The sequence below is a fragment of the Ascaphus truei genome, chromosome 7 (assembly GCF_040206685.1).
Source record: "Ascaphus truei isolate aAscTru1 chromosome 7, aAscTru1.hap1, whole genome shotgun sequence".
NCBI classification, from domain to species: Eukaryota; Metazoa; Chordata; class Amphibia; order Anura; family Ascaphidae; genus Ascaphus; species Ascaphus truei.
The window spans coordinates 15,275,959-15,297,918 of record NC_134489.1 but is presented as its reverse complement, the minus strand read 5'-3'; the positions used below and the strand labels follow the sequence as shown (position 1 = coordinate 15,297,918).

General features: G+C 43.0%; 1 protein-coding gene across 2 annotated transcripts in view; it reads left to right on the top strand.

The window, feature by feature from the left end:
• The window catches only part of LOC142498733 (cytochrome P450 2G1-like), a 74,154-nt gene extending 55,189 nt beyond the window's left edge, over positions 1-18,965 (top strand). For both annotated transcript variants that reach the window (XM_075607071.1, XM_075607069.1), the window contains 6 exons: positions 4,083-4,243; positions 4,540-4,716; positions 13,688-13,829; positions 15,769-15,956; positions 17,984-18,125; positions 18,553-18,965. In XM_075607071.1, the coding sequence (XP_075463186.1) occupies positions 4,083-4,243; positions 4,540-4,716; positions 13,688-13,829; positions 15,769-15,956; positions 17,984-18,125; positions 18,553-18,734 (992 nt within the window). In that variant the 3' untranslated portion in view covers positions 18,735-18,965. The remainder of the gene's footprint in view (positions 1-4,082; positions 4,244-4,539; positions 4,717-13,687; positions 13,830-15,768; positions 15,957-17,983; positions 18,126-18,552) is intronic.
• Positions 18,966-21,960: the final 2,995 nt, after the last annotated feature.

The following is a 21,960-nucleotide window of genomic DNA, read 5'->3' as shown; positions in this document are numbered from 1 at the left end:
CCTGCTCCGTTTTTGCTGGTGCGCTTTTTGGTCTCCCTTTTCCTGTTATTGCATATCTGTAGCTGCACAGCTTGCCTACCTACTACCAGGATGTGAGTATTGCTGATTTTCAGGGGAACCTGCCGATGAGACTGAGGGTGAGTGGGCTTGTACCATCTACCACCTGTCTTCAGGAGGATAGTACCCATACTATTGCACAATAAGTACTATTTTATTCTCATTAGTACCCTGGTTTAGTGGTGTGGCTTATTTTATTCATTGCACCTGCATTTGAGCGCTTTAGCCTACTTTCCATATTATTCAAAATAACACATTTATTTACAATGTTTACTTGAAACAAAATTACATTTAAAATACTTTAATTCAAATTAACTAATTTCCTAAACATCTGAAACTTAACGAGAGGTATTACACCTCTTTATAGCAACAAGCTTGTTGTATTCCAGGGTCATATTTGTAGTAGACGTCTTCAAAATGTCTTCCAAATTGTCATTTGTCAGACAAGAACTTTGTTTGTTTTTGTTCAAATTCATGATTGAGAACGTTTGCTCACAAATGTAGGTACTGCCAAAATGCTGAACATTTTCATTGCAGAGTCAATAAGCTTTTGATACTTTTCATGGTCTATACTCCTGTAGAATTCCTGCAGACTGCTTTCTCTGTGCTTGTTTCTGTACTCCGTCGAACACTGAAGATCAATAATGTTCAACTGCAATTGGAATGGCAATTCTGCTGGATCCACTGAAAAGGGATCTTCAATCATCCTCAATTGAAAGTCTTCTTCATTAGACAATGTGAGTCTTCTGTCAAATTCTTCAATCAGGCCACCAATTTGCATAGCATATTTTTCTCAAAGATCGGTGTGCTTGTGCTGAGGGATATGCTGTGCACAAGTGGGAAAGTGACACATTGCACCTTTCAACCGCTGACTTCTGAAAAGCTTCAATTTCACTTGAAAAGCCTTCACTGCTGCATAAAGTTGAAATATAAGCTTATTTTTTCCCTGAAGTTCAATGTCGAGGTTATTTAGATGTGTTGTAACGTCACAAAAGAAGAAAAAATCATGATTCCAGGACTCATCTTCAAGCTCAGGAAATTTTCTCGGTTCTTGTTCTAAGAATTGGGCTACTTCCTCTTTCAAAGCAACGAAGCGCTGGAGCACTCGTCCCCGACTCAACCACCTCACATCCGTATGGTAAAGTAGGTCGCTGCACTCGGCGTCTACCTCTTCCAGAAAAGCTCGGAATGTCCTATGTTTCAGTCGTGTAGAACGGAGGTAGTTAACAATAGAAACTACCACTGACATTACATAATCAAACTTCAAAACTTTGCTACACAGAACCTGAAGATGTATTATACAGTGATGTTTGGTTATTTGTCTACAGATAAATTGTTCAATAAGAGTAACCGCTCCAACATGTTTTCCACACATTGCCGGCGCACCATCAGTACAAATGGACACCAAGTTTTCATAACCTATTCCCAACTTATCATTCATGCACTTTATAACTTCAGTGGATATTTATTTTCAGGTTGTCCGGCCTGTCATGGAGCACATACCAACAAGCTCTTCAGTAATTTCAAAGTTTCTATCAATACCTCGAATAAAAATAAGAAGTTGAGCTGTGTCCTTCAAATCTGTACTTTCGTCCATTGCGAGAGAGTAAAAGCGGAATTCACTGGCTTTCTGCTTCAACTGATCAGTAAGATTTGTGGAAATGTCCGCTACCCTCCTCTGTACAGTCTTGCGTGATAGACTGACATTCTCAAATGTTCCCTTCTTTTCTGGACATAACCCAGAAACAGGAATCAGCATGCATTTCTTTATAAAGTCACCCTCAGTATAACTTTTTCCAGCAGCAGCAATTTCCCTCGATATTTCAAAACTGACCTTGGTGTTCACTTTCTTGAAAATCTGTTGTTCTGCATCAAGACGTTTCACAAAATTTGCTGCTTTGATTTTCTTTTCATGTGCGTCCAAATTGGCCACTTCGGGATGTTTAGTCTCAAAGTGGCGCCGAATATTGTATTCCTTGGGAACGGCTACCTTTTCGCGACACACAAGGCACAGAAATTTGTCTCGGAACATAGTAAAAAAATATTTATTTGTCCATTCATGGTTAAAAGATCTATTCTCCGATTCCAACTTTCTTTTTTTCTTGTCACTCATTGCAGCTGTAGTTGTTGGAAATAGGAAAGTCATTGATGATGATAATAATTAATATTTTCACAATGTAGTCTAATTTCAAACAGAATTATATAGAAAATTATACATTCCTTTTTTTTAAAAGCCTGTCACAGCCCATTTCAGCAGCCCCCACAACCCATATCAGCAGCCCCCACAACCCATATCAGCAGCCCCCACAATCCATATCAGCAGCCCCCACAACCTATATCAGCAGCCCCCACAACCCATATCAGCAGCCCCCACAAACCATATCAGCAGCCCCCACAACCCATATCAGCAACCCCCACAACCCATATCAGCAGCCCCCACAACCCATATCAGCAGCCCCCACAATCCATATCAGCAGCCCCCCAGCCCATTCCATGTCAGCAGCCCCCCCCTCATGTCAACATCCCCCCAAGTCAGCATCCCCACCCCCCAAGTTAGCATCTAGAATCCCCCCAAGTCAGCATCCCCCCAAATTGACATCCCCCCCAAGTCAGCATCCCCCCCCCAAGTCAGCATACCCCCCTCCCAAGTCAGCACCCCCCCAAGTCAGTATCCAGCATCCCCAAGTCAGCATCCCCCCCCCCAAGTCAGCATCCCCCCACCCAAGTCAGCACCCCCCCAAGTCAGCACCCCCCATGTCAGCATTCCCCCCAAGTCAGCATCCCCCCAACTCAGCATCCACCCCAAGTCAGCATCCCCACAACCCAAGTCAGCATCCCCATCCCCCAAGTCAGCATCCCCACCCCCCAAGTCAGCACCCCCCCCAAGTCAGCATCCAGCATCCCCTCCCAAGTCAGCATCCCCATCCCCCAAGTCAGCATCCCCCTCAAGTCAGCATCCCCATCCCCCAAGTCAGCATCCCCATCCCCCAAGTCAGCATCCACCACCCCCCCAAGTCAGCATCCACCACCCCCCCAAGTCAGCATCCCCCCCAAGTCAGCATCCCCACCCCCCAAGTCAGCATCCAGAATCCCCGCCAAGTCAGTATCCAGTACCCCCCCAAGTCAGCATCCCCCCCAAGTAATTTCAGCAGCCCCCCACATGAATGAATGACCCCCCCCCTTCCATCCCATGCCTACCTGATGATGTTGGCGGTGGTAGCAGTGGTGGCGTCGGCGGCAACAGAGTCGTTGGCAGCGGCGGCAACAGAAGAAGTGGAGGAGGAGGTGGTGGTGGATGGCGGCGGTGGCAGCAACTAAAACTAATTTAAATTGGTGGCGAGGTGAAGCAGGGGGAAGCGCGCTCTAGTAACAGATCCTGCTGGAGCGCGTCCCCCTGCTGGAGCCGCGAAGGGGGATTAGGGGGAGCGCGCGTTTGCTGGTTTGCGCTCCTAGAGGGCACAGACACAGCATGCGGCCACGAGCGTTTACCAGGGAAGGAGGGAAGGGAGGAAGGGGGGCCGTCGCGGGCCGCACGGGGTGCCCTGGCGGGCCGCATGCGGCCCGCAGGCCGTATGTTGTGCAGCTCTGTTACTGTATCTGTGCACTGTTAGCAAAAAATCCTCATTGACCTTGTTTGGCTATGGGTGCAGTCCTAATAGCAATCTATTATATGGAATTTATTGACATTGACTAATTACTTTGGAAGTAGCCTGAACACTAATCTCATCTACGCTGGAATAGAGTGCAGTCAAGGGCAGTGCCTCCCTCCCCCCTTTTTTTGCTTGTAACATTTATATACTCTGCCCCTTGCACCTTCCATCTTTTATTAGGCTTTCTCTTTTTGTCAAAGTATTTTATATAGGTTAAATGGTAATCTTTTGTTTTGTGTTTGTTACTTCTTTGTACTTTTGTGCTAATAGAGTAACACAGAACCAGAGGGCTCACTGCACCCTGCTTTATTTCTGATGGCCAGTAATTGTCTAGCCTGACCAGTAAATACATTACAAATTCTCCTCTTCTTTCAGGGGAGGCATTCGATCCCATCTTTTATTTCAGCCAGGTGGCTGCCAACATCACTTGCTCCATAATCTTCGGGAGCAGATACAACTACAAGGACCCGAACTTCCTTAGACTGATGCACATCATAGATGAAATATTTAGGACAATGTCATCCTTTTGGGGGCAGGTAATGGAAAATACCAGTGTACATCCTTTTAACCCTGCATTAAAGACTATCACTTACTTTCCCAGGCATCAAATTCTTTAGGAAATGCTTGAATCTGAAATGATCTATACCAGTTTTGTTTTTTCCATTCCAAGAGACCTAGAAGGTAAGTTCTATATTAAGATGGATGGACAGTTGGATATATACAGTAAACATGCTAATGAAAAGGCAATAGAAGTCTTGGCAATTAGCCAAGTGAGGCTTAAGAAGATCCAACATTGGCATCAGTCCACTGATCCTTTTTTACCTCCATGCAGCTTTTTGACATATTTGACGTGGTAATGAAGCATTTGCCGGGACCCCACCACAGAACACGCACGTACCTTAATGAGTTGCAAGACTTTGTTGAAGAGAGGATGAAAATAGACCTGAAGACCCTGAATACCAGCAGCCCCCGGCACATGATAGACAGTTTCCTCATCAAGATGGAAGAGGTATGGGCACTGTACACACAGGGCCATATTTACAAAGCAGTCTTAAGACACCTTATGGCCCACTACATTCAACTTTATTTTCTAGTTCCTAACTTAGTAACATTTTTCGGGAACTTATTTCTCTAAAAATGTAACTGTATTTCTTTACTATATTTTTTCCGTGGTGTAGGAAGGGGGCAGATAAAATGACTACCTTTCTCTCTCGCATCGTACAAATAATGTATGTGAAAATTTAGGTGGGCATGTGTCACGGGAGACCAGGGTTATTAACCCCTTTTATACCGGGATCATTTGATTGAGCAAGACAAGGAGGTAAAATAAATTGTAATTTATTCCACGAAATGATATACACACAATGTAACACAATTTGCACTGAAAACACACTTGCTGGGATCGGGGCTAACAAAATAAACTTTCTTGGAACGAAATGTTAACAACTGAAGTCTGTACGAGCCCTTTCCAATGATCGGGAGGTACTCATGAAAGTCCTGGAACGCAATTCAGCATGCAATACCAGCCACGAACGCTACGTCCCGTTTTCAGAACTTGGCCCCTGAAAAGTGGGACCCATTCAGAAACCACAACAGCCAATTAGCGCATGGGAATTTTCCTGCCAGCCTATCACCAAGTTGCCGGTATACTGAAGCCGGACGGGCACCGATTTTGAATATGCTAAGGTGCATGCGCCAACCTGGCACCTCTCCCTCTTAGCATATCGAGCCCACCCGCTGTCCTGGCTCCGCAGAGTCTGGGGCTGGGCAAATGGTCACGGATAGCCCTTTGTTAGACCTGGCCGGGGGTACTCAAAGATAACTACAGTACTCCTCTTGTTCTAACACCTGGGCATCCCTGAGGCTTTCAACTCCGGGTCCTGAGCAGACTCAGTGGCACCAAGCCTGGTAGCCATCTGGTCTCTCGGAACCATGGACTTGGAAATTCCACAGTCATATATACGTAGGTTATAAGCATATATATATACTTATCAAATATATTTTGACTCTGTACTTTGTGTTAAAAATGTCTAAGTCTCCTGGTCTGGTGTCAGGGATAGAATAAGAATATATGTTCCCTACTCTTACCAGCCTTATCCCTGGCACACTGCAAAAACCTGACTTTATCTTTATACACAAATAAAATCCTCGCAGCTTTAGCACAAAGCTGGGTCACCCCCGGAACCCCTACCAGGTTCAGGGTGACTTGGGCATGAACTGGGTACCACACCTTAGGCTAGGGACCCCTGGAACTTTTCTGGGGATACCTTGATCACTGATGCCTTTTTACCTTTCCTGTTTGTGCTGAAGCAGGGGACCCTGGCGGTGAGTCGCAAGAACGTTTCCAGAGTTGGATTTTGCCGGTGCACTGGGCTTCAATGTGCCTGAGAATCTTACCTGATTCCCAGGTACATCTTTGGGGTATTCCATACCTTGGGAACCCTGCTACATAGCCACAATCTGAAAGTCGTTTCTCCGCAAAACCCACCCTATAACTCACAGCCTAGAAATCTCCTCTGGCCAGCACTCCTGGAAAGGTAAAACACAAAAATACTGTATGGTCTCATAATTTACCCACAGTCACAGTGATGCACATACACAGTTGACACTCTAGGACCTTCAAATACAGATCATGGGTAACAAAGTTGGCTTAACCTTTATTATTGAGCCTGGTTACCCCCTCATGTCACTGAATGTATATATCAAGATGGTGCAATGTACTCCAAAACGTGGAGCAAACATTTCCATATACTTCAGAAGTAGATGTTCTTGTTAATCTTGCTTCTTTAATCTAATAGAGATCTCTCAGGAGCAGATGTAACACCCCCTCAGGTTGCACCTGCTTTTAAAGCAATGCTCCAGTTTATAACTGTAACGAGTGCTCACCACAAACAAGGCGGGACCGCGAGCCTGAGGTGGGGGTGTTGGTAGCCACCGACCTACAACCGTGCAGCCATGTCCGGAGTGCAGAGTGGTAGTCGTGTAGCTGGGTCAGGGTAGGAAAAGTCAGATTGGTTGAGGTACTTGCCGTGGTCTAGGAGTGGAGAGATTGGATTGTCATTGTGCGGTGCCGGGGTATAGAATGTACAATAGTCATGTCCGTAGCCGTGGTCCAAGGGTCAGAGGAGTGCGGGTGCAAGCGGAGGTCAAATACAGGGAGCAAGACAAGGCAAAGGCAGGACAGCAAGAAGCTGGGGTAAGCACAAGTCACAACACAGAGTTTTGCTCAGACAGTTTGCAGGAGGGATGGCTGAGTATTTAAGGAACCGCCAGCCAATGGTAGAGCGGCACAAGGCTGCAGGGTAATGAGCAATCAAACATAGGCTGTCCACTGTTAGGCAGGGGCGGAGTGCATAGTAGCTGAGAAATAATTGAGAGAATTAACCCCTTGTTCACCTGTGTCGGCGTGGCATCTGCGTGTAGCTAGCGTGCACAGTAGGTTGCTCATGTCGTCACGGAGGAAGAGCTTGGAGACCGTCCCTGCAATGTTTTCCTTCCTGGCAGAACAGCACCTGCGTGCAGGTTGTGGCTGACGCGCGTCACTTGTGATGTCGCGAGATGCATTACGGGGGTGGGGCCTAAGCCCGATCCTGACAATAACTGGTATGGAATGGCACAACTCTGTGGTAAAAAAAAACTACTAAAATGCTAGCCTCTACCTACTGGGGTAGTAGCATGCAGCTACCCTGTCCTGCTAAAGGGGGTCACCCTTCGAGCTTCGCTCCTGTCTACCAGTGTACCAGCTTCTACCAGGACTATACTAGATCACAGAGCTAAAATCATAGTGGTTTCTGGGGACAGAGGGAGTCTGCATGAAGCCAGAGATTCCCAGGTATCCTAGAACACACATTTGGGACTAGGGGCCCAAAACAAACCAAAATACAGTACTACAGAAAGACAATTCTAGAAAATAACTCAACCATTTGTCTCACCAAGATTCTACCTGGAACTTAGAGCACTTAAAACATACAACTTGGGCACTGGCACTCTAACTGAGTAAATCACACTACAGATTACTTTATAAAAATAATTTGGTAAGTTGCTCAACTGGAGAGTGAATCAAGAATCTTGCAATGCAACTAAAGCAATTTCTATTAATTTAAAAAGAAAAAAAATCACTGTACAGTATCTCACTGATCCAGGACTCAAACATACAAACCAGCCCGCTGCCCAGTTTGAGTCTACCTTGGTCAGTACAGCTGAGACAGATAAACTGGTTGTGATGGTAGGGGGTAGCTAGGCTATCAAATAAAGGTTTAAGCCCATTTGGTTACCCCCGATCCGTGTGTTGGGTTTATAAAGTGTCAGCTCTTGAGCCCATGGTTTGTACATGAATAACCTGTAATGTGCGGTAAAACGGTATTTTATGTGTTTTTACCTTTCCAGGCGTGCCAGCAAGCCGAGATTGCTGTGGTATGAGCTTCAAATGGGGGTTTGCAGAGAAAGTGTTGTCAGAACGTGTCTAGCTAGTCAGGGTCCAGAGTTGCTGGTTCCCCTAAAAATATACCCAGGAACCAGGTCTGGTTCCTTGATACATGTAAGCACACGTCCTGGCAATATCTCTCCTTGAAAACGCTTTCGCGACTCACCACTAAGGGTTCCCGGCCTCAGCACAGACCAGAAAGTTAAAAGGGGCATAGGGATGTGAGGTGTCCCTGAAACAGTCAAGAGGTCCCTAGGTTAAGGGGGATAATCATTTAATGCCCAGGTCACCCAGAACCTGTATGTGACGGTGAGGGGGTACCCAGGCCAATAATAAAGATATTATACCCCGGATGGGTGCCCCTGAGCAATATTGGGAATTTGTGGTGTCAGCTCTGCAGCCCAGTTATGGCATGTAAACCGTATTGCAATAAAAATGTGTGTGTGTCTTACTATTACAAGCGTGTCAACCAGCGAGGATTTCCTTGCTTCAGCACAGACCAGAATAGTAAGACCGGGCAGGGGATTCATTCACATTCAAAGGTTCCCCGGTATATGCCCCAAACCCCCAGAACCCAGGTTGGGCTTCAGACTATCTCCCATCAGGTATAGGGTGGCGAGATAAATGTATTGAATAAGTTTATAGTGTATAATGTATAGGTATTTTCCTGTGTAAATGTAAAGAAAGGGTTTTTAAAGTCCAGCGCTTGGCAGCATAGTGTCACGGTTGTGCTCGCCACAAACCAGGGTCGGACCGCGAGGCTGAGGTGGGGTTGTAAAAGCACCGATCTTAGACCGCGCAGGCTGATCCGGATTGCGAAGTTCGTAGTCATACGTAGCAGGATCAGGATAGGAGAAGACAGCATCGTCGTTGTACAAGCCAGGGTCAGGACAGGAGACGTCAGAATAAACATTGTCCAAGCAGGAGTTCGGCAACAGGGAGTCAGGAAAGCCCCGCTTCAGCTTAGGAGCGCGGGGGTGGCCTCTGCGCGTGCGGCGACCATGGCCCATGGTACTGGTCTCAGGAGGTGGAAGACAGACCAGATTTACACACCGCCTAGCTGCACGGTTAAACCAGTGCCACAGCGCAAGAGTCCTGAGCGGGCTAGGGAATCCTCTGTAGCAGCGCAGGAACCAGGACACGGCCTCTCTAGATTAGGGAAAGAGTAGGCCCCAGGAACCAGGAAGCTGTAGATACACAGGGAAACCTCCGCTTCAGTGCAGGAATCCAGGAGACTGAAGGACGCAGGGGCGAAACCTCCGCTTCAGTGCAGGAATCCAGGAGGCTGAAGGACGCAGGGACGAAACCTCTGCTTCAGCACAGGAGAACAGGAAGCTGAAGGACGCAGGACGGAACCTCCGCTTCAGCACAGAAGAACAAGCGGGAGCTTGAAGGAAGCTGAAGGACGCAGGGCGGAACCTCCGCTTCAGCACAGGAGAACAAGCGGGAGCTTGAAGGAAGCTGAAGGACGCAGGACGGAACCTCCGCTTCAGCACAGGAGAACAGGAAGCTGAAGGACGCAGGACGGAACCTCCGCTTCAGCACAGAAGAACAAGCGGGAGCTTGAAGGAAGCTGAAGGACGCAGGGCGGAACCTCCGCTTCAGCACAGGAGAACAAGCGGGAGCTTGAAGGAAGCTGAAGGATGCAGGACGGAACCTCCGCTTCAGCACAGGAGAACAAGCAGGAGCTTGTGGCAGAACAGTGATGGTTATCCAAGGATGGCAGCGGAGCACAGCTGAAGGATGGGGTCAACACCAGCAATGAAGGGGTTAAAAATATACTTCTTTAATGAAACATGGTGCAAAACAGGGGGAGACAACAAAAACTCTAACGCGTTTCAGGCTATGCAGCCCTTTTTCAAAGAGTGAAATCGCGTCTCCACTACCCGCAGTTATGAAGGGGAAACCCCGCCCACCTTTCCCAGAGATGCCGCGCGGTTTTCGCGCGGATGCCAGCCAGCTCTCTCATTGGTCAAGATAGACCTCCAACCAGAAACTGATTCGGAGGGGCGTCTCTGGTAGCTGTAAATATCGCGCAATTTTCGCGCGAGTACCAGCTAGCGTTCTGATTGGTCAGAATTGGTCTCCAATCAGAATACTGATTTGGAGATGCATCTCTGGTAGTCAGGGTTACCCGTTCAGCCGCGGGAGTGGGAAAGAAAACAAAGGGTATAACATACAATTATAAAAGTAAACAAACATATAATATGATAAAAATCAATGAATACGCAATCAGTTTCCTCATATGGATAGACTCAGGACATGAAATAGCCTGCGGCTTATTAATAGTACACAGTGTATAGTTTGATCAGAAAAATATAATTGAATCAAGCCCCTATTGCTGACCAGTAACAGTGCCGCAGGTAAGAGAGTTTTTTTAGTCTAGTGAGGTGCTTTTCTAGCATTACAAATGTACCCTCATTAAAGACAGAATACTCTATCATACCACTTCCTGCTTTATGATGCACTGGGTCCAATACTCTCAATTATTTATTTAGACCTTGTCCTAACTTATTTATATATATTTTTTTAAGCAATAATTGCCATTGTACCCCATTTTGCTCCAGCACTGTTTATAGGGAACCCTTCCCTTACCTTCTATTGTGGCAGAACAGGTAGTGACATCCGGTAAGGACTATGCTCGGCAGGGAGCATTGTGGGAAAGCAGTACTTAAAGGCCAGCGGGCCAATCCCCAGCGGGGGTGTGAAGGTACTGCTCCAATGAGTGAATGCAAGTCTAGGTTGCAGTGATAGGCTGCACAGCTGCAATAGATACCAGAGGGAGTGTGTATTGCTTTGGTGAGTGAATCCAGGCTGCAGCAAACATCAGGAGAGCTGTTCCAGAACTGCACCGGTCTGCAAGGTAAGGCAACCAGTAAACCGCGGAGCGGATTCCTTACACATAGAAAGCGGCTTTTAGCTAACTTTTGCTAGGAATTTCCTAGAGCGCTGAAACTTGCTGTGAGCGTCGTTCAGGTGAAGACATGAAAATGCGCATAGCGCAATTTTGATAAGTTTATATGAAAATTGGTGAATGAAAGTCCCCTTATTTTAATTGTTCCAACATGTTAGGCACATTTGGACTTTCATTCCAAACAACAGAGACTGGGAAAAACTTATTTTATGATTGCGCTCACTTAGAAATGCATGTTAGTAAAGTACTGTGAATGAGCTGAGCATATCCAGCTCCAGACTTCTAAAACATCCTGCTGGCTTGACGCCATGATGTCTGTGGAGGTCCGGAGTTGAAAGGCTCAGAGCTACTAAGGTGTCAGGGCGGGCGGAATAACCCAAGAAGTAACCCAATCTTAGTGGGAAGTCTGGGCATTTTAGCAAACGGTGACTCGCCCAGACTGAGTGTCGCCAGGTAAGGAGGTTGGGTGTCATATGCTAAGAGGAAGAGGTGCGAGGTCCGCACATGCCCTTAACATCGTAACAAGATTTTGTAACATGCTTCAGGATTTCGTAAGAACTAAGGTTCCAAGTACCAATACCACAGTGCAAAACGAACGAAGCAGCTCCGTCAGAGTACACACCAATGGCAACTTGCACTGCTGACAGGACTTTTTTCAGCTCTGTTTGCGAGAAACTCCCGCTCCTGGGAAATTGCTCCTAGAGACTTTACCTTTCAAGATTTCATTTTGGAAACAACTTATTTGGTTTGCCCCCATCCCAGTAAGTGTGTTTTGAGTGTAATTGTGTAACATTGTGTGTATGTAATTTGTGGAAATAAATTACAATTTATTTTATCTCCATGCGTTGCTCAATCAAATGATCCCCAGGTATAAATGTGTTAAAAGTGCTGGTCTCACGTGACACTGTATAGGGGTTCTGAGGTGCTCCAACCATACTTATAAGGTTGTGAGGGGATTCTTAGGCTTTTATATAGTATGTATGGTGGTCCGTACTGCCGGGAGCGACAGGTTTGCAGTGGTCTGTGTGTGTGTATACAGTATATGTGTGTGTATATATATATATGTGTGTGTGTGTGTGTGTGTGTGTGTGTATACTGTATGTGTGATTGTGTGTGTATGTATGTATATGTGTAATTTATTATATATTTTTAAAATGAAAAAAAAAACACGTTGGTAAGAATAAAATATTTATTAACATGGTGCACACACACACAGTACATACATACACACATACACACACATACATAAATTACAGCGGCGGTAGCAGCGTGAATACTTACTTTTTGAGTCTTCCCCGCTATCGCCTGGCTCCACGCTCACTGCCATGCGCGTGCGTGGCCCTAGCAGACAATGGCTGGCTAACCACAGTCAACTATAACTGCCGCGCGCGCAAGGCGCAGCAAGCGCCCACTATATTATGGTCTTAGATTCCATTATAAGTCTGTGCAATAATGTGTGGGGAATATGGCTCGTAAGAAATAAAGTGCAGCTTTTTATTCTATTTTATACCAGAAAGACTTAGGATATTTTATTGTGTATATTATATTAACAAAGTGTGTTAAATACATATATGCTTTGTGCACAGTAAATGGCATGGGACTTTCAGACCCAATGTTCTGACAGGCACTGGGGCTGCCATCTTGGTGCCAGTGAGTCTGCCAGGACATCAGATGAAAGCCACAGAGGAGGTTTGAGGTGTCAGGGTGCTAAGTGGATGGGGCTGGGTAGAGTACTGGCTCCAGAGAACAGAGACCCCCTGGTGGGGGGACACTCTGGTCTGCTAGACTCAGTGGGGCCTGCCCAGTGGGAGGCAATGGGCTCGCTAGGGAAAATATGGCAATCGTAGGCACTTTTCTATATGGCCAGAACATATGTCCCACCCACTGGATGTCCTGAGCCGGCTCAACACAGCCCCTGCCTCTGACATCATCAGCCAGATGAGCCCTGCTCTGATTGGCTGCTGATAATGTTCTCACACTTCTAATAGGGCTGTAGTATTCTGAGAATGAATCTCAGAGGTATTATAAACCCCTGCGCCTATCAGATTTTCAGTTCTCTAAGGTTCTCTAAGAATCTAAGCAGTGTGTCCAGCAAGTAAAATCCAGACCCCAGAAGAGAGGGTAGGGGTGGCGTGTAGAACTGCAGGCTGATTCCAGTTCCAAGACATGGCAGGCTAAGTCTCAGTCAGGGGAAAATCCTTATGTAGAATTCCCTGCACCTAGGGGAGTATATTTTTGTACCCCAGTTCCCAAGTAAGTGTGTCTTTTCTTATGAAGTTTGTGTATCATTATGTGTATGCCTATTTATGCAAATAAATCACAATTTATTTCACTTATCTTGTTTTGCTCAATTTATAATCCTGGCAAAAATGTGTAAATTGCGTGGTCTCCCGTGACACTGGTCACCTTCCAAAGAATAACATGGAAGTCCCCCGTTTAACAATTAATCGCATGGTAATTTAAAACTGTCCAATCAGGGAGTTTGTGGTTGTCCAAAATGGCCCAATCGAAGTGGGGATTTGAATAAACTAGCTACAGTAGTATTTCAAACCATCTATTAAGAGGAGACCTGAAGTGTTTTATAAAGACACCCTTAGGATAGGTTGCTGAGCGTTACTTTGTTTTATCCCCTTTATGCTCCAGGAGAAGCAGAATCCCTCAACACAATTTACCATGACAAATTTTCTGACCAATACCACAGTTCTGTTCATCGCTGGAACGGAGACAATAAGCACCACCTTAAGACATGGCTTTCTGCTGTTACTGAAACACCCGGATGTCAAATGTAAGAGCTAGAGACTAAAAAAACTTAAATGGATGACATTAGGGAAATGTAAAGTAGAACAAAAACTAAGATGTGTAAAGGAAAAATCCTGACTTCTGAGTTTAAAATGTAAAAATGGCAAGTGATGAGTGAGACTGTCTTCCATTGAGTGAGATCTCCTTCAATGAGATTACTTTCCATTGAGTAAGAGCCATTTCACATGAGTGTCTCACTGTCTTCAAATGAGTGGGACCAGCTCTGTATGAGTGAGACTGCTTTCTATTGCGTATGCAAGGTTGCCTTCACGTGAGTGAGACTGCCTTCCAACAAGCAAGATTGCCTTCTCATAAGTGAGATGAGGGAGCGGAGGATGTCAAAATCGTTATGCAAAAAATAAAAACACCAATAGTGTAATAACTCGTGTCAAGAAATGTAGAAAATCTCCAATGTTTATACTCACATGCTTGTGAGTAAATAAGAGCAAACCGCAATCTGTAGGACTGCAGAAAGATGATGTGGTGTGGGCTATCTCGATAGAGGAAAGACGACCACCATACTGCAAATATATGAACACAATCTTTATCTAACATAAAATATCAATCCTAGCCTACAGAGTGCACACTTACAGGAAGGCCACTCTTTCAGGCAATGGGGAAAGTAAAAACAAGATCTCGCTTCAAGCGGCGATCTCACCACTTCTGCGATGCTGGAGTGGTTTGCTGTGGGGCGCCGGGTGGTGTAGCTTCTGGTAACGGCCACATGGAAACTTTGACTGGCCCAACACGAGCTCCCTCTCGGATTTTCTGGGACTCTACGCATTTTGTTTTTATCGCAGCGTCATCAGGAGTCATATCACTGACACACACCGATGTTGATTTAAAGGAACTGGGTTAATACTATTGGTTGAACAATTAAGAAATTGTTAAATCTAGTGGTTCTTAATTGTTCAACCAATAGTTGAAAGAGTGGCCTTCCTGTAAGTGCAAACTCTGTAGGCCTAGATTGATATTTTATGTTAGATAAATATTGTGTTCATATATTTGCACTATGGTGGTCTTCTTTCCTCTCTCGAGATAACCCACACCACGTCATCTGTCTGCAGTGCCACAGATTGTGATTGCCTTAATTTATTCACAAGCATGTTAGTATAAACACTGGAGATTTTCTACATTTCTTGACACAAGAGTTATTACGTATTAAACTATTGGTGTTTTTTATTTTTTTGCATAACGATTTTGACATCCTCCGCTCCCTAATTCCTCTGGAACCACTGCACTTGAAGAGACTTGGAAACAGTTTCTTCCTTTTCAAAGATGAGTGGATGGTTCCATTACAATCAGTTTTTTTTTGTGACGCCACACTGCTTGTTGAAGTCACTTGTTTTATTAACTTTGCTATTTTTTTTAAATAATTTTTTCACTTTGATATGCAATTGATATCACTAATTAGTGATTTTTTACTTTACTATCATGTTAATTGTTTCACTGTTACCAATATATACCACCTATATTTTGGTACTTTGTTCACTATTTATATGCAATAATTAGAAGTGTATCTACACTCTGACTTGGCTGTTAGAGAGCGCCATCTTAGACACTTTTTTCTTGCTTCCCATAGGTAAGACTGGCTTTTTATTAGTAAGGATGCCTTCCAATACATGAGACTCACACCACAAACGTGGCATTTTTCAGAAGATAGATGCGCCAACAGTTGTCTTACATTGAAAAACCTTCTCTGTAGATAATGTTGAGAAATGCGTAGTGCTAAACCCTAGTCCTCCATACAATTGATTGGAAATATCAGACAGAGTTTAGAGAACCTGTACATATCAATCTTCTTCAATATGTGTATGAAGCCTCTTCCCTGTGCTGGAGAAGGTTTTTGTCCTTTACATTGAATGGAGCTGATCTTTTCTCTTTCACTGTAGAACTCTCATCTAACCCTGTGCTCCTCATGGCAGGTAAAGTCCAGGAGGAAATAGACCATGTGATTGGCCGGCAGCGAGCACCAAGTTTTGAGGATCGAGTCTCAATGCCATACACAGAGGCTGTGATTCATGAGATCCAACGATATGGCAATGTGCTGCCCATGAACCTCCCCCACTCAGTGACCAGGGACACACAATTTCGTGGATTTACTATCCCCAAGGTGCTGACACTGAATGCACCTGATAGAACTCTCTCTAACACATGTGCCACCAAATTAATATAGGGGATGGACAATACAAACTACGAGGAGAGGATAGCTAAATTAGATTTATTTACATTAGAAAAGAGGCGCCTAAGAGGGGATATGATAACTATATACAAATATATTCTGGGTCAGTACAAAGAGCTTTCAAAATAATTATTCATCCCCAGGGCAATGCAAGGGACACAAGGTCATCCCTTAAGGTTGGAGGAAAGGAGATTTCACCAGCAACAAAGGAAAGGGTTCTTTACAGTAAGGGCAGTAAAAACATAGAAATCATTACCCATGGAGACTGTGATTGCAGATACAATAAATTTGTTCAAAAAAAGGTTGTACATCTTTTTTAGAAAGGAACGGTATACAGGGATATACCAAATAGGTAAACATGGGAAGGATGTTGATCCAGAGAGTAATCTGATAAGCCAATTCTTAGAGTTAAGAAGGAATTTATTTCCCCCCTTATGAGATATCATTGGATAATATGTCACTGGGGTTTTTGTTTGCCTTCCTCTTCATCAATATACTGTAAGTGCGGATATATGATAAAGTATGTCGTCTAAATTTAGCATAGGTTGAATTTGATGGACGCATGTCTTTTTTCAACATCAGCTACTATGTAACTATGTACCTATGTGCAATGAGATTGAAGATTTAGTGAGATGGCATTCGAGAATACTAAGAAAGAGTTCTAAGTAGCACAAGTTTTTACTTTACTTTATCTGTTATTTATTTGATTACCACGTGTATTACTACTGTGAAGCGCTATGTACATTAATGGCGCTATATAAATAAAGACATACAATACAATAATTACAAATCCAGAGTACCAAGATTTGTTAATTTACAATACCAAAGTACTGTAGTGCTGACGGTTATTCTAAAAGAAATCTGTGGCAATCACCAACAAGACCCAGGTACATGCTGGGTACATGTTGGGTACATGCTGCAACATTTCAGTGACATTTCTGCAGACAGATTAATGGCCCATCGGATTAACAGTGGGGATCCCTGGCAGTCCCATTCAAACTGAATGGGACTGCCAGGGAACACTGCTGTGTTAATCCGATGGGCCATTATTCTCTGCAGCAACGTCACTGAAATGTTGCAGCATGTACCCAGCATGTACCCGGATTTGTTGGTGATAACCCCAGATTTTCCAAGGCAAGTTTTAGAATACTCATCGGAGCACCTGTACCACTACTTTTTTTTATTTATAAAACCTGAGTACCACTACCTGTTTATTTACAAAAAAAAAAACACTTCCAAGAGTCTCAGCCACTAGGCCAAACCATCCACATTGGGAAGACTATGGAACAAAGTGTTCTGTATGTTCAAGTGTTTAGGGCTGACCTAAGGGATTAATACACAAGCTTATTTGGTACGGTATCTACTCAAACACAAGAGCCTTCCAAAAAAATGGATCCATTGGATGAAGTGCCAGGTAGATGAATGAAACATGGGATGGGAGCAAACACCATGAAGAAATTGAAAAGGGCTTGGGTGGGTTTTAAATAAACGTCTAATGTAAAGTAAGATACAGTAAAGTATAAAAGCCAGAGATCAAAAAGGATCTTAGATTGGGTGGGTCAGACACCACTGACCTGTCATTGGTTATTATCTTAAAAAAAACCTGAATATCCCACTACCAGTCCCCCCCCCCCCTTCTTTTTATTTCTTTAAAGCATGGTAATCAGGTCCCAGAGCTGAACTGCATTATTTTCTGTACTGGGGTTACCATGGCTCCCCAAATACTTACCAATAAAGGACAAAGGAGGCATTCGGCCTAATAATACATATCCACAAAGGTCTGTTGAGAAAGAGAGAGAGAAACTGAACACACGGAGAAAGGAATCCTTGCTCCTAAGAGCTAACAATATGTTATCAATGTTGTGGGATAATTTGTTGCAAACATTAAAGGCTATAGTATTTTAATGAAAAATAACTCCTGTCCCTTTACTATTACTGACCCTCTCTTTACTGTCCAGGATACAGACGTGTTTCCCATACTGACCTTCGTTCTGCGAGACCCTAAATATTTCCCAGATCCTGACGCCTTTATACCATCTCGGTTCTTGGATGAAAACGGAAGCTTTAAAAAAAACGAGGCGTTTTTAGTGTTCTCTGCAGGTACAAACCCAACAATCCTATCAGCAAGTAGGGATCGCTGCACTAATTTCTAAAGGGAAATTCCGTCTTTGCACCAAAATGAACCTATAGCAGCTACATGTGTAAAGGGTTACATCTGGGTGACATATGCTTCTTAGAAAAATTTGACACCTAAAAATATTTTTAGATTAAGTTTTAAAATTAGTTTGCAAATATGGTGAGCTGAGACTTCAGTTGTTTGATTTCCTCTGGCTACTCCCTTTTGGCTGATATCACTGTGTCTTACACATCTAGAAGGTGGGAGGCACCGAGTAAATGTGAGGAAATACTTCTTTGTGGAAAGAGTGGAGGATTTATGAAATGGCCTCACACAACGCAATACATTGCAGGTTCCTCTGTTATAGAAGGAGTAATGATCATTGCTCTCTCCCCATTCCTCTTGCCCCAGGGAAGCGTGTCTGCCTCGGGGAGAGTCTGGCTCGCATGGAGATGTTTCTCTTCCTCACCACCATCCTACAGAACTTCAATATTACAGCCACTGTGGACCCCAAAGACTTGGACATCTCGGCCCAGATGGTCGGTTTCTCCAATGTGCCGCGACCTTATAAGATTAGAGTCACCCCGCGCTGAACACAGAGCCACTAAAGATCCTTGGGCAGGCATATCTCATGCAAAATTACTTAATGAACCATGTAACCTTCAGTACAGTATATATGAGCCACTATTGCTATGTATTAGTATGGCATGTCAACATTTCAGCTAAAAATACCTATATTTTGCCTTCTGTACATCAACCTCCAAATAAAGGTTAAATTGATGCTGAAAAGCTCATGCAAAAAAATAATAAATAAATACAAATCATCATAATTGTCAGTGAAATCTTTTTATTTTTTTTAACTCAAAACATCTGGTCCTGTTTTTGCCCCATTGTAGTTCAATTTGTATAAACAAATGGAGAAGTGACTTCTCCACTAGTGCTCAATGTTGTATAATATACATCCAAATTGTTATGAAAAATCTGTGTAATAATATCTTCAGCAATTCTCCTCTTTTACAGTAAATACACTATTGTTGGAATGTCCAGATCTATAAATGTGAGTAGTTCTAAGATAAGGCTATTGATGCTCATTGATATAGGTGTACATAGATATGTAATAGACAAATGGGATGTCAAGGAAGCCTATATAATAAAAGGAAGCCTGACCCCTGACTCAATAATATCATAAGGAAACACCCTTAGAGCTAGACCATTGCTTGAAACAAGTTCTTAATGTATATAATACTCACGACCTCTTAACATGCGGTCTGTCTTGCTCCAGCGTGTGTCAGGATGAAATCTCCCCAAATGGGGAAGGAAATGGTGGTGCACTACGTGCCGGCAAGTGCCTTTTGAGGTCCGAAGTAGGGTCACTTTCTGACTTCCTGACTTTTTTATTCATATGGACGCAACATTTCACAATAGGATATTTTAATAATTTCCATATGATATGATAGGATATTTTAATAATTTAATATTATATGATAGGATATTTTAATCATTTCATATGATATGATAGTTTAATAATTTCATTTGATATGATAGGATATTTTAATCATTTCATATGATAGTTTAATAATTTCATTTGATATGATAGGCTATTGTAATCATTTCATGTGATTTGATAGTTTATTCATTTCATGTGATATTATAGAATATTTTATTCATTTCAAATGATATGATAAGATATTTTAATCATTGTATATGATATGATAGGATATTTGAATAATTTCATATGATAGGATGAAATCTCCCCCAAAGGGGAAGGAAATGGTGGAGCACTGCGTGCCGGCAAGTGCCTCGTGCGTTCCGGAAGTAGGAAGTAAAAACGGATGCTGGATCACAATTTCAAATGAAGAATTTAATGAACTATAGCAGCGTCAATTAAAAAACAGATCATTTTAGGAGGAACTCTGACATGTTTCGTGCATCTTCTGCTCTTTGTCCAACTTCCGGAACGCACAAGGCACTTGCCGGCACCCAGTGCACCGCCATTTCCTTCCCCTTTGCGGGAGATTTCATCCTAGTTCCATTTTTAAGCCCTCAGTCTCTAATTCATAACATCTTAAGAATCCCTTCTGATGCTAAACGCAGGGGAAATGTCAGATTTTGTCTTTGATGTATTGTCATCACACTCCTATACAAATCAATCAAATTCTTAGAATTTTCCTTAAATGTTTATCAATAAATCCTGTGATTGATAGTAAAAAAAAATTGTGATCTTTGAAAAATGGCTGAGAAACATAACTTCAAACAAGGCCCCTCTGGTAGGCAAAGAGTTGATTGTTCCATCTTCCATGAGTGAGATTGCCATCCATTAATCGCTTAGATTGCAAGCTCTTTTGGGAAAGGTCACATTTTGCCTTATGCTGTAATGTACCTATTGTGCTTATTCCCATTGTTTGTAATGTACACACTTTACCTCCATTGTTCATGATTGGAACTATATAAATAAAATCATACATACATTGAGTGAGACTGCTATCCATAGAATGGAAAAACAATTAATGCACCAGATCTCTCCGCGAATCAATCTAAAAATAAGGGCGATTCGTATTTTTTTACATTTTTTTATCACCGACAATCCATTCTATGGATCTCGCAATCCGCTTTAGGATTCTTAAAATCCACCAGCGGATTGTGGAATCCGCGGATTGGATTGGTAAAATAAACCAGCTGATTGTATCCAATGGTGGATTTTGATTAATCCGCATGGGTTGAAACTGGAACAATCCGGCGACGGATTCTACACACGGAACGGATTTTGAGTGAAAAGCTCAGGAAGTTCCGGGAAACAAACTTTGACAGTTTCGCCCATCTCTATGGGTATCTTGAAAGGTTCACTCAGGATTGTGCTTAACTTGTGAAAACTAGAAAAAGCACACCTTTTTACAAGCACTCAATGTATTAAATGATATGATTGTATATTTAAAAATACATTTTAATGATATAAAAATAAAAAATATATATGCGTATCAAAGTGAATAAATCACTATGGTGACCAAACACATACAAAAAGACAAACACTGTGTACAAAAATGCCAAAAACTGAAACCCAAGGTATATCTAAGTATTGAGTAAAAATACTCCTACTGATCAATAGAACCTAAATAGGTCATAGTTAGCTAGTATTAACTCTTGGGTACAGCACTAATAGTGAAAATTAAAAGAAACCTGTATATAGTGAACAGGTAACATACAAACTGATCGTTATGTATAATTATAAAGCATATATTAGTTCCTCCAAAAATCTATGATTACCAAATGTGATCGCTATTCTATATAGGCACACAAATTGTGTATAACGCCTAGGGGCACGGATCAGAGTCCGTATCAATTTATAGCCCCTTATAATAACTTCAATAGCAAGATACTGCTTATATAAAAAATATATACATATAGAACAACCTGAGCAATAACCAAATTAATTCTCAAGATCCTAAATTGATAAGGTTTGTGGGAACATATAATAACCAGTGGTCTGAAACCAATACCATACTAAACAGACACTGGTATATTCTCACCGAAGATCAAAACCTGAAAGATGTCTTGAAGTCTACACCTACACTGGTCAGTAGGAGGGCATTGAACCTTAAAGATAAACTGGTTCACAGTCATCTTAAACCACCTCTACTTAACACTTGGCTAACTAATAGATCTACTGGTAATTTTAAATGCCAGGGCTGTAAAGCCTGTGCACATATCTCTGTGACAAAAAAATTCTCTAATTGGAATGACACCAAATCCTTTACGGTCAGACAGTTAATTAACTGCAGAACTAAAAGTCTGATTTATCAGGTGATATGCCAGTTTCACAAA